This window comes from Moschus berezovskii, chromosome 18, assembly GCF_049115385.1.
Source record: "Moschus berezovskii isolate FMDL1 chromosome 18, NW_MosBer_1.0, whole genome shotgun sequence".
NCBI lineage: Eukaryota > Metazoa > Chordata > Mammalia > Artiodactyla > Moschidae > Moschus > Moschus berezovskii.
In genome coordinates this window covers 76,319,832-76,333,494 of record NC_142477.1, presented here as the reverse complement: position 1 = coordinate 76,333,494, position 13,663 = coordinate 76,319,832, and the positions used below count along the sequence as shown (strand labels likewise).

The following is a 13,663-nucleotide window of genomic DNA, read 5'->3' as shown; positions in this document are numbered from 1 at the left end:
TATTTTAGAGTCCACTTGTAAATGATGTCACATGGTATTTGCCTTTCTCTGGCCGGCTTACTTCAGTCAGCATGATAATCTCGAGTCGCATCCATGCTGCTCCATATGGCACTGTCTTCTTCTTTTATGTGTTTGAGTAATATTCTGTAGCATGTGTGTACCATATCTTGCTCCCTGTGCTCTTAACCACCCTCTGTCCTCTAAATCTCCACTCTACCAAAGGCAATATTATTCACTCACCAGTGACCATTTCAAATGACATCTCTTTTATTCATTCCAGCAAGATTTACTGAATTGCTACTATGATCCAGATACTGTGTTGGACACTTGAGATTTAATTTGGCTGTCACAAAGCTTACACTTTGGTTGGATGAATGGGCATTAATTAATTACACTGGTTAGAATTTAATTACAAACTGAGTTTGGTGCTCTGAGGGAAGGGATGTGATTCTGTCACAGCCTATGAAACTTCTATGCACCTTCCAGCCATAGGTTATTTCTCTCTTCTGAAGCCCTCATGGCATTTGATAATTCTGCAAGTTGAAATCTTTGGCTGTGAGCAACATAAACCTATTCCAGTAAATTTAAGTAAAAATAAGTGTATTTGGATAATAAGGAGTAGTCCAAGAATAAGAGGAAAAGCTGGGGAACCAGTCTTCAGAGCGAGGAGACTCAGAGTAGCCCTGGGAGAGGAGGCAGCCGCCGCCAGTGGGGAGCCTTCCTGGGGCGCTCCTGTGCAGACAGGTGAGCTCCCGGAGAGATAATAACCTCTGTCTGGTGGCCAAGAGCACAGGCTCTGCAGTCAGACGGGGCCACCACCTACCATCTGTGCCGACTGGGCAGGAGTCTGTCCCTCTGCTTCCTCATCAACACAAGGGGAGACATGACAGTATCCACCTGCCTCCTATAGGCACTGGGAACGTGAATGGAGGTAATCCGTGCAAGACACTTAAAATACACCTGGCACATTGTAGGCACTCAATATGTTAGCAGTGTCAGCAATTACTGTTTTTAAAATTTCCTCGAGGTTCAAATCAAGGGGATATCATAAATAGGGTCCCTTTCTCCTTGGAAGAAAAGCTATGACCAACCTAGACAACATATTAAAAGGCAGAGACATTACTTTGCCAACAAAGGTCCATCTAGTCAAAGCTATAATTTTTCCAGTAGTCATGGATGGATGTGAGAGTTGGACTATAAAGAAAGCCGAACACCAAAGAATTGATGCATTTGAACTGTGGTGTTGGAGAAGACTCTTGAGAGTCCTTTAAACTGCAAGGAGATCCAATCAGTCAATCCTGAAGGAAATCAGTCCTCAATATTCGTTGGAAGGATTGATGGTGAAGCTGAAACTCCCAATTCTTTGGCCACCTGACGCAAAGAACTGACTAATTGGAAAAGACCCTGATACTAGGAAAGATTGAAGGCAGGAGGAGAAGGGGACGACAGAGGATAAGATGGTTGGGACTCACCAACTCAATGGACATGAGTTTGAGTAAACTCCAGGAATTGGTGATGGACAGGGAGGCCTAGCGTGCTTCTGTCGATGGGGTCGCAAAAAGTCAGACATGACTGAGCGACTGAACTGAACTGAACCTGGCCCTTGTCCAGAGGAAGGCAGGGAGCCTGGTGACAATATCTCTGGGATCATATTCTATCGAAGATTGGCTCCCCAGGGTGAGACCAGGAAGCTGTGCCAGAAGAAGGTGTAGATCCTGGGCTGACAGAACAAGAGATGGTGAATACTTCCTCCTGCGTTTACCTTATTCTGTCTTCTGCCTTTGCTCTTTGTATTGTTGCTGACTTCCTCTGTCAGGTTTTAAGTATCTAATGGCTAAGAACCATATATTATCCCTGTATATCCAGAAATATAGTGCCTTCCACATCAGAGATGCTCAACTCTTAATTGCTGTATTGAATTAAAATAAAATTGGTGCTTATGATTCACGTTTTAGTGCTAGAAGCATCTAGGCGGGGATGACTTGAAATGTTTTTGAATTTTCAGTTCCCTCAAGGTTTGCTGGTTTTAAGAGAAATATAGAAAGAAAGCTGCATAGGATTTCAGAACCTTCCAGATAATTCCTGAGACAGCAGTGCCAAGAGAGTTACCCTTCTTTGCAAAGGTTTTAATTTATTTAAAATGAAAGCCATGGTGCATAAGGAAGTAGGAAGTAGTTCATTTTTTTTTTTACTGTTTAAGCTAGTGAAAAGTGTCTATCAATAAGGGTATGACAAAGGAACAAATGTATCCATACTAAATAAATATATCCATACTATAAAACAGCTGCAAAACTTAACGTTGATTCCTATATATAATAACATAGAAAGAGCTCCAAAAACCATTGGTGACTAAAACAATATCAAAGTACAGAACAATACATACAGTATAGTCCTCTTTTATAAAAAGGAAACAAAACAAAAACGATGCCATGTTTTTTATACTGATACATGTGTATGTAAAACATAAAAAAATGATCTTGAAGGATTATCATCATAGTGTGATATGTTTCACTTAAATAAAAAGCCAAATCAAAATGATGCTACATGTTTTAAACCAGTGTACACCCACATGCACACACACGGTTCATATGTATGTACACAGGCATGTGCGAGAATACAGTAACTCGTTGGTTGCCTCTTGAGAGTGGGATTTGGGCGGAGGGCCAGAATTGCACATAATTATCTAAGAAAATAGTAACCTAATTTCTAACATTTACATCTTTAAAGAAGGATATATTCATGAATTGTTTATGTAATGAAACGTTATCTAGAAAAGAAAGAAAAGAAACTAAAATAAGCAAGCGAGCTCATATGCCTCTGAACTGTCTGCATTCCAGAATGCCGGGACATTCTGCTTCCTGTCATTACCAAGGAACTGAAGGAGCTGCTGGAGCAGAAGGATGACACGCAGCACCAGGTCCAGGAGAAGAAGTACTGTGTCGAATTACTCAACAGCATTTTGGAGGTCCTCAGCTGTCAGGACGCGGTGAGTCTTCATGACCATGCAGACGTCCTGAACTCAGGCTAGCGCTCAGCTGATTAAGTTCTGAAATATTGATGCTGATGAATAGCAGTTGATGTCTAAAGATAAAAGTCAGTGGCTTGCTCAGCGGGCTTATTTTCCAGTGCCTGACTCCCCATCTGTTCAAGACGGCCTGGGGACTAGAGCTAAGCGTGTAGCGTTTTGTCACCGTATTCCTTGTTGGATAGGCTTTCTTAGGGTGTGGGTATGGACATACTGCAGACTTTTTAGATGAATTGTTCATTTATTAAAACCCTGACTTGTAGGGATGGAAATGAGGAAATTTTTCTATGCCTACATAGCCAAGAAAACTCACTCACCCGCTTTCTGGGCTGATTTTCCTTGGTTTTCCTTCTTCAGTCACCTCCCACAGTGGTGAGATGGTTAAGACTCTTTCTGGATGAACAGACTGCTCAGGCCCAGACCCTAGAGGTAGGCTGAGGAGTAAGATGGTGCTAGGGAGATGGCCGTGGCAGTGAAGCCAGTGTATACTGGTTGACATCATTCAGAGTCCAGGCAAGCTTGAGCCCGAAAGGAAAGTCTTGGTGGGAGTAAGTAGAGGGCTTCCAAAGGGCAGAGTCTGCAGAAGACAATGAGGAAGATAGAGTGGTGGTGACAGTAAAGACTGAGAAGCAGTGATTAAACACAGGACTAGAATTCTTGAGACTTGAAGACGGAGATGAACATTCTTGGTTTGACTCAGGTTCATCTGCAACCTTACTTCACCCTTGAATAATGTCCAGGAGTGTCTGTCCCTAGATGGACTGCTCTCAGAGTACCAGGTAGACCCAGACAGCCAGTAAGTCTTCCCTGAGTGTTTGTGTGTCCATCCTCTCTCCTCCCTTCAGATTCACTGAGAAGGGCTTTCTAGATGAATTGGATCTGTGATTAACTATATTAGAAAACTGCAAAACAGTATGTTTTCCTGCTCATATCCAATAGTCCACCATTATTGTCAGTTTCCTGGTCTGTCTCTCTTCTGGCTCGTCTTTTCCACTTTTACCATCCTGGCTGCTTTTCCCTGGCTCATTTGTAGGTTCATCCATTCATTTGTACATATGATGTACTAGGTACATGCCAGGCATTTGGCACACAGAGGCATGTCTTTTTTCCTAAGAAAATACTTATAAATATATAAACAAAAAGTGACTATAAAATACAATGACTAAGATCTAGATGCATCCTAGGAACTGGAACTACACAGACTGTGTGTGTGTTTGTGTGTGTGTGTGTAAACATTTTCGTCAAGGAAGCCTTCTCAAGAGAAGGAAAGCTTCAACTTCACTATTCAAAAGTGAATAATTAAATAATGATCACCATTGCTACTTTATTTGCTGTTCTGTAAGCACTTGCTAAATGCAGTCCAAGCTTTCTTTCTTCACACATTGATCACTGCTAAAGATTATCATTCTCATTTTACAAATGGAAACCTGAAATTCACAGACTTAAAGTTCAAGGCCAGACAGCAGATAAATAGAAGGCTGAAAATTCAGACCCAGGTTGTCAGACTCCAAAGTCTGCATAATTATAAACACTGAGGATACAAAAGCATGGTCTTTTCCCTCTTGTATTTTCCTATCCTGTCTCTTTTGTGGGGAGTGAGCATAATGCCCCAAAGCTCGGGTGCCTACACTTCAATCTGTGAGAAAGTTACGATGATGGTGTTGTTTTCTTCAGCATGCTCACTAGCTGGCTGTTGAACTGGTTCCAGTCTTTGCTGTTTGATCTTTAAAAAAAATTTAGGGAATGTTTGCTCTTACTCTCACAAGTAAAAAACGTAACGATTGGCCCACTGTATCTCCAGAAATTTCCCAAAGAATATGGCTTCTTCCTGTTGAAGAGAAGTTTCCAATGTTTCTTATATAGTAGTGCTCAGGTCCCTCTTCATAGGGAACAATTCTAGATACTTGGGCTTACACTAGTGTACCCCAGTTTGTGGACACACTCATCATGTGTTCTGTCAATTTCCTGGTTTGGGTAAAGGGATGGCCCCAGTTCGCAAATCGGTTGTTAAGCAGCAATGCTAGGCTCGGCCTGTCCCAGGGGAGTGGGCCCCTAGAATTCTATCCTGACAGGTTGTCATCATTTTGTACACTGGGAAACACCAGACACTGGTGAGAAGAGGCTGCTCTCTCACACACCCCGAGTACTTGGGACTTCAAAGCCAACGAGTGCCCCCCTTGGGGGCTGGTGGCAGCTGTACTCGGGGTGGGGCTGGCGTCGCTACTCAGCGCCTTTGAGTGTGTCGGTTTGGTAATGACTTCCAAACACAGGGCTGACCCGCCTCTTTCCCAGGACGAGCAGCTGTCTTTGCCGGCAAGTGGGTAAACAGTATTGCTACCATTGGGTTTGGCACAGTGTTGGCACCGTCTGTGAGCGTCACACCCAACTTCTCCAGCTCATGAAGACAGAAATCTCTCCTTCCTCTTCTCAAAAACGGTTTCTTCCACGAAGAAGATCCATTCAGTAACCATTATTAGAGTTAAACCAAAAATCAGAAGTCCTGAAGTATCTAATCCAGATCTCTCTTATTCTAGCATATGGAAGCTCTCAACTCTGGCTGCACATTACATGACAGGAGACGCTTTTGAAAAGTAGTTGTGCCTAGGCTCCAGTCCTAGTTGCTGTGCTTCAATTGACTTGCGTTGGCCGGAGCATCGCGATAACATGCTCATGGGGTGACGATGATAGGCAGCCAGGGTGGAGGACCACAGCTTTAGTGCAGAAGGTCTTAGACGTGAGTGACCTGGAGGAGCTGTGAAAACAGGGTTCTGATCATTAGGTTTGGAGAATGGGGCTGATCTGGGGTCTCCTCTGCCTGCAGCAGCTTGAAGCAGGTTGAGGTTCTTAGCCAGAGGGTGAGGTTGGTCCGTGGCAGTGAGAGTACTGAATCCTAGCCACTAGGCCAGTGGCCAGTGACAAGGCCCTGGTCCTTTGGCTTTGCAGAAAAGAATTCCCACAAAGACAGAAAGTAGTGAAACAAGTAAAGTGTTTATTAGGAGGAAAGGAATATAGATGCAGGCAGACCCATGGAAAGAGTCACTCCCTTGTGGTATTTAAAATCACTTACATGGGGCATTTCTTCCAGGTTTCCTTTGGTCAATCATTTTGATTTGCCCGGTTCTGAGTCCTTATTTGGTTTGTCTCAGGGTCCTCTTATGTGTGTGTGTGTATGCCTCTCTCAGCCGAAATGGATTCCAGCGAAGAGGCCTGTTGTTAGCTTAGCATCACTCCTCTTTTGACCTCCAAGGAAATTTCTGGTTAGGAAGGTCTCCTTGACTTTGGGAATGAGAACTATGAGGTCTCTGATCTGGGCAGGGCCCAGCCTCATGTCTTGATTGCTGTTGTCCTGTTGTTGTTTAGTTGTTCAGTTGTGTCCAATGCTTTGTGACCCTGTGGACTATAGCCCGCCAGGCCACCAGTCTCCTCTGTCCACAGAATTTCCTAGGCAAGAATATTGGAGTGGGTTGCCATTTCCTTCTCCAAGGGATCTTTCTGACCCAGGGATCGAAACCTGTGTCTCCCACACTGGCAGGTGGATTCTTAACCACTGAGCAGGGAAGCCCTGCCCTCCCCCACCTCGATTGTCCTGCTGTTGATATTCTGGAGTTTGTGCCTGCAGGGAATGGACTCCAATTGCTCACTTGGCAGGGGTGGGAGGCATCTACCTCCGGCTTCAAGGCCTGATTATTTATTTTTCTAACAAATGCCCAGATGATATGGATACTGCTGGTTCAAGGACTACACTGTAAGAGCCACTGCTCTAATGTGACCTAATTTTTTAATCTTCAATATTCACCAGTAATGGAAGAACAGTTGGGCTCATCCTCAGTTCTTTACCTTCTTAATTGAAGAGCCCTTTCCAGTCTATAAACCGCCTCCTCTTCCAATATGGCGTTTAATAAACCGTAAAATGGCAAAGTCTTCAAACGCATTCATTTGTGCTCATCAGCTCATTTTTATGTGGTAGTGGGGACATGGCCTGTGTGAAGATCTGACTTTGAAAATCCAAACCATCAGACATGTTTTTGGTTTCTTCAGGCACCAACTTCTCAAAATTGGAAATTTGGAAGAAAAAAACGAGAAGGACGCCCAGGGTAAATGCCCTGGATTTTTCTTCTGGTTGCTTGGATCCTCTGTGTTGATAACAACATAGCCATCTTTTTTTAAACTGACTTTTTCTTGGCACCATGGAATAGCCTGTCTCTCCAGCTCAAGCATGGGCTATACCTGCCTCCTGAACCATTGCCAAGGGGCAGAGCCACGTGTGGAAATTTAGTAATTACAGTGCAGGTTGCTGAGCTTCCTTTTTGGGGGACCTTGTGTGTTTGAGGAATGGGAAAGAATGCTTGTCTTCAATAGGTTGTCATTGTTTGTGTAATTACAGCCCAGCACAGCAGGCCTGGCATGAGGAAGCTATGTTTTCCTATTACTGCCTTCTTCACTGTAATGCTGGGTGGCTTATGATTCAGGAAGGGTTGTCTGCCTAAGCTTAGATCTTGATATACATATACATATATATTTTTTTTAAAAATTCATTTTTGACTGTGCTGGGTCTTCGTTGCATGCAGCCTTTCTGTAGTTGTGGCAAGCGTGTTCTACTCTTATTTTAATATGCACACGTCTCATTGCAGTGGCTTCTCTTTTTGCAGAGCACAGGCTCTAGGGTACACAGACTCAGTAGGTGCACAAGTGGGCTCAGTAGTTGTGGCACATGAGCTTAGTTGTCCCATGGCATGTGGGATCTTCCCAGACCAGGGATCAGACCCGTGTTTCTGATGTTGGCAGGCAGAGGGACCACCGTGGAAGTCCCTTGATATTTCCTAATGATCCTGTTACGTTCCCTCACTCAGCTTGCTTGAGTTGCACTTTAACATAGGAGAGGGACAGGCTCAGGTGAAGGGGGAAAGGCCTGACTTCTGCCTTAAGTCCTGTATTAACTGCTTTCCTCCCCCTCACCTGAGCAAGTTTAGTTGTCAACTTAGGTTACTTTGAAAGATGGTTTCAAACTGGCTTCGTTCTATGCTTTGCCAGCTGCCAAGTAACTCATAAAATTCAATCTTGTGCCAGACCTGGAGGGAGTTGGCTTCTGCCCCTTCCCCTTAAATCAGGCTTTTCACTTGTATGTTTCATTTCTCTGACAGACAGGAGAGTTGTCACATTATACCCTGCATAGTGATCACGAAGTGGGTAAAGGTGACTCCCGATTCTGAAGAGGGGATCATGTTCAGTGTATCTGCATCATGAAGGCAGAGAACCTGCAGAATCAGCTTGAAAACAAAACAAAAACAAAGCCTTTTGAGCCCATTGACTAAACCTGAGCAGTTTTACTAAGGCCCACTGAGAGTCATGAATGGTTTAGGATTTATGCTATCTTTATTCATCAACTTCACGCACTCTATCTATCAGATCTAGTCCTTTAAATCTATTTCTCACTTCCACTGTATAATCATAAGGAATTTGATTTAGGTCATATCTGAATGGTCTAGTGGTTTTTCCTACTTTCTTCAATTTAAGTCTGAATTCGGCAATAAGGAGTTCATGATCTGAGCCATAGTCAGCTCCTGGTCTTATTTTTGCTAACTGTATAGAGCTTCTCCATCTTTGGCTACAAAGAATATAATCAATCTGATTTCAGTGTTGACCATCTGGTGATGTCCATGTGTAGAGTCTTCTCTTATGTTGCTAGATCTGATAGATAGAGTGCCTGATGAACTATGGACAGAGGTTTGTGACATGGTACAGGAGACAGGGACCAAGACCATCCCCATGGAAAAGAAATGCAAAAAAGCAAAATGGCTGTCTGGAGAGGCCTTACAAATAGCTGTGAAAAGAAGAGAAGCGAAAAGCAAAGGAGAAAAGGAAAGATACAAGCATCTGAATGCAGAGTTCCAAAGAATAGCAAGGAGAGATAAGAAAGCCTTCCTAAGCGATCAATGCAGAAATAGAGGAAAACAACAGAATAGGAAAGACTAGAGATCTCTTCAAGAAAATTACAGATACCAAGGGAACATTTCATCCAAAGATGGGCACAATAAGGGACAGAAATGGTAGGGACATAACAGAAGCAGAAAATATTATGAAGAGGTGACCAGAATACACAGAAGAACTGTACAAAAAAGATCTTCACAACCAAGATAATCACAATGGTGTGATCACTCACCTAGAGCCAGACATCTTGGAATGTGAAGTCAAGTGGGCCTTAGAAAGCATCACTACGAACAAAGCTAGTGGAGGTGATGGAATTCCAGTGGAGCTATTTCAAATCCTGAAAGATGATGCTGTGAAAATGCTGCACTCAATATGCCAGCAAATTTGGAAAACTCAGCAGTGGCCACAGGACTGGAAAAGGTCAGTTTGCATTCCAATCCCAAAGAAAGGCAATGCCAAAGAATGCTCAAACTACCGCACAATTGCACTCATCTCACAGGCTAGTAATGTCATGCTCAAACTTCTCCAAGGCAGGCTTCAGCAATACGTGAACCGTGAACTTCCAGATGTTCAAGCTGGTTTTAGAAAAGGCAGAGGTACCAGAGATCAAATTGCCAACATCTGCTGGATCATGGAAAAAGCAAGAGAGTTCCAGAAAGACATCTATTTCCGCTTTATTGACTATGCCAAAGCCTTTGACTGTGTGGATCACAATAAACTGTGGAACATTCTGAAAGAGATGGGAATCCCAGACCACCTGACCTGCCTCTTGAGAAACCTGTATGCAGGTCAGGAAGCAACAGTTAGAACTGGACATGGAACAACAGACTGGTTCCAAATAGGAAAAGGAGTACGTCAAGGCTGTATATTGTCACCCTGCTTTTTCAACTTTTATGCAGAGTACATCATGAGGAATGCTGGGCTGGAAGAAGCACAAGCTGGAATCAAGATTGCCGGGAGAAATATCAATAACCTCAGATATGCCGATGACACTACCCTTATGGCAGAAAGTGAAGAGGATCTAAAAAGCCTCTTGATGAAAGTGAAAGAGGAGAGTGAAAAAGTTGGCTTAAAGCTCAACATTCAGAAAACAAAGATCATGGGATCTGTCCCATCACTTCATGTGAAATAGATGGGGAGACAGTGGAAACAGTGTGAGACTTTATGTTTTGGGCTCCAAAATCACTGCAGATGCTGATTGCAGCCAGGAAATTAAAAGACGCTTACTCCTTGGAACAAAGTTATGACCAACCTAGATAGCATATTAAAAACCAGAGACATTACTTTGCCAAGCAAGGTCCGTCTAGTCAAGGCAATGGTTTTTCCCGTGGTCACATATGGATGTGAGAGTTGGACTGTGAAGAAAGCTGATCGCCGAAGAATTGATGCTTTTGAACTGTGGTGCTGGAGAAGACTCTTGAGAGTCCCTTGGACTGCAAGGAGATCCAAACAGTTCATTCTAGAGGAGATCAGTCCTGGGTGTTCATTGAAAAGACTGATGCTAAAGCTGAAACTCCAATACTTTGGCCACCTCATGCGACGAGTTGACTCACTGGAAAAGACTGATGCTGGGAGGGATTGGGGGCAGGAGGAGAAGGGGACGACGGAGAATGAGATGGCTGGATGACATCACCGACTCTGTGGACATGAGTTTGAGTGAACTCCGGGAGTTGTTGATGGACAGGGAGGCCTGTCGTGCTGTGATTCATGGGGTCACGGAGAGTCGGACACGGCTGAGCGACTGGACTGAACTGAACTTATTCATCAACTTAGACACTGGTAGAGAGGGTTTCTGCTCACGCTTGAAATGTCCTTTGCTATTCCTGTTCTGTTTATGTGAGTAAACTCCCAAACTCCTTTTAGGTCCGGCTCAGGGACTGATTCCTGCCTGCATTCTTGCTCTCGTGTCCTCTCTACACGCCTCGTCCTCAGGCAGTTTGAGGGCTTCCTTCTCTGTGTTCGTGATCGTGTGTTCAGACTGACATGACAGCACTGATTGCTCTGTATTCTGCTTTCTGCTTTGTCTCCTGCCAGGCTCAGAGCACTGGTGCCCGAGAGCACGCCTCACCCCTCACGCTCACAGAGCTCACACTTCCTGCCTTGCCTCCTGCCGAGTCCACGTGTACTCTCCAGCCTCCACTCCGTTAAAATTCTTTCATTCCCTCAAGTGCCCACACTCTCTCTCTGCTAGGCTGCTGCGTGTGCTGTCTGCATTGTAGAGTGCACTGCCTCCTCTCTTTGCCAGCTGAAGCCTACCTACTGTTCGGCAGTCAGATGAAATGTCGCTGTCCCTGGGAAGTTGTCTCCAGCCCTCCTCCACAGCCCTCTCTTGTGGTCCATAAAGCTCACGCCAGGGTTATCATCCTCTGTGGACCCATCTGCCTTGTAACTGGGAGTGCCCTGCTCTGCCGTGTAGCCCTCCCCTTCCCCTTGTGCATCCTGTGTGAACCTGGCTATCTGTTAAAGGAGTGGAGAAGTGAATGCATATGCCTTGTCCACATCAGGGGCAGAGCCTGACTTCTCCATCGGGTCTTCCACTCTGAGTGCTGAGAGGGTGTGCGCCTTCCTCTTTTTGTCTTCCTTGGCGGCTCAGCTGGTAAGGAATCTGCCTGCAATGCAAGACACCCTGGTTTGACTCCTGGGTCAGGAAGATCCACTGGAGAAGGGATAGGCTACCCATTCCAATATTCTTGGTCTTCTCTGATGGCTCAGCTGGTAAAGAATCTGCCTGCAGTATGGGAGACTTGGGTTTGATATCCGGGTTGGGAAGATCCCCTGGAGAAGGGAAAGGCTGCAGTATTCTTGCCTGGAGAATCCCATGGATGTATTGTCCATGGATTCACAAAAGTCAGACACGACAGAGCAACTCTCACTTTGGATATCAAGTGCAGAGGTTGAATTAATCACACACTTCATGACACATTTTCCTCAGCGGTCTTTACGAGGCCCTCTCTGGTTTCATGTATGTGTGTGTGTGTTTCTTACCTTTGTCCTTATCTCTAGCTTCCACTCCCCTACCTTCTCTACCTGCTTCAGGCGATTCGGATACTATGTTGAATACACATGTGTGAATTTGGGTGTATGTATTTTAAAACACACAAACACGTCCACTCACCCTCACATCCCTTCCTCACAGAGGGCATTAGCATCTCCAGTCCTGTTAAGGTCCCCTGGGTGGGGGAGGGCCTGAGGTGGGCACAGGGAGTCATCTGTCCGGGGGTGTTCTTGGTCTAGTGCTGCTTGGACCTTCCATGTGTGATACAAGCAGGCCCTGCCCCCGCTGTGCTTGGCTGTCTTCCTCTGAAATTCTGGGCTCCTGTGAATCCCAGGCAGCCTGCCTGATGCAGGCTTGAAGAGAGGCTGATGCTGCCTCTTTGCATTATCAATTAACTCCCAGGATCAATATCACCCTGCAAAAGCAGAGGGGTTTTCTTCTAACCTATCTGCTCCCTCATATATCACATGAAAGGCAGAAAGACAGGACTTGCTGAAATTCTTTAGTCTGTGAGGCATTCCAAACAGAACAGCCAATTAAGCTTAAACTTAAAGTTGAAATAGATGAGACTCCTATACTTCTGCTGTGTCTAAGGCCATTTTTTTATTTGCTTATTGCTCTTCCTGTGCATCTGTGGTGTTAAATGTCCTCTTCCTAGGCCAGTGGAATGGCATGGCAGTGTCATGGATGGTGACATATGGGACACTCTCTTTCTGGGTGCCCTTCAACCTGCAAAGAGCTCTCTCATACATCACAGATGTTCTGTTTCTGGCCGCCACATGGCAAGGTTAGTTTTATTATCCCCATTCTACTGGCGTAGAGTGGGAAGCTTGGTGACATTCCTAACTAAGGTCAGAGAGTTAGTAAAAGGCAGAGCTGGCAGGGACTCACCCTATCTCACTCCAAAGTCAGCCTTTCACACGTCACTGTGTCTTCCATGACTTCACTGACACACTACCACTTAACACTTTATTAGCATCATTTGCCTGCTGGAGGTAAGAGCACGAGATTTGGAGTTAGGCTGCATTCATGCATCCATCCCACAAACAACAGAAAAAACCATGTGTACTACCCCACATGCTGAAGCTAAAGGGGTGAGCAGAGCTGGGGCGTGTGCTAACTCTGCTTCTGATTACCTGGGGAACCCTGGGAAGTTAAGTAATCTCCTGGTAAACATAGGGTTGCTGTGTCCCTGGGTGGGTGTGCCAGGATTACAAGAACATCTGTGAAAGCATGCAGCACTGTACTCAGTGGGTAATCTCTACTGGATCTACGTGACTTAGCTTCTTCCTTCACTAGTTCCCTTCCCTCCTATGCTCTTTCCACTGTTCCAGGGTGCTTCTGAAACATCCCTGTAATTCTTTTAAGAACTGTTAAGGGCCAAGTGATCTCCTGGGAGAATGGCAAACAGGTCCCAGGCTTAGGGAGCATTCGGTACGCCATCGGCACTTAAGGCAGACCGCAAGCGGCCCTGGCAGGAACCAGATGCTTTGGAGCCCTTGCAGGCATCACGGGGGCTTGGCCAAGGAGCGCAGATGCTGCTGCTGGATCAGAGCCATCACCTGAGGGCACCTGGACCTCACCAGGGCTCCTAGAGGGCCTGGAGAGGGCATCAGCCTGCATCTCAGGGGCTCCATTGGGGTATTCCAGAACCATGGGGCTCATGACAGCCACTGTCTGGGACAGTGTGCTGGAGCTGGCTTGTACCAGCTCAT

The 13,663-nt window shown here is 45.2% G+C and overlaps 1 protein-coding gene across 1 annotated transcript in view; it reads left to right on the top strand.

Moving 5' to 3' along the window:
• DOCK2 (dedicator of cytokinesis 2) overlaps nt 1–13,663 on the top strand; it is a 473,020-nt gene that overhangs the window by 177,123 nt on the left and 282,234 nt on the right. The window contains exon 26 of the mRNA XM_055421792.2: nt 2,838–2,986. Coding sequence (XP_055277767.2) covers nt 2,838–2,986 — 149 coding nt within the window. The remainder of the gene's footprint in view (nt 1–2,837; nt 2,987–13,663) is intronic.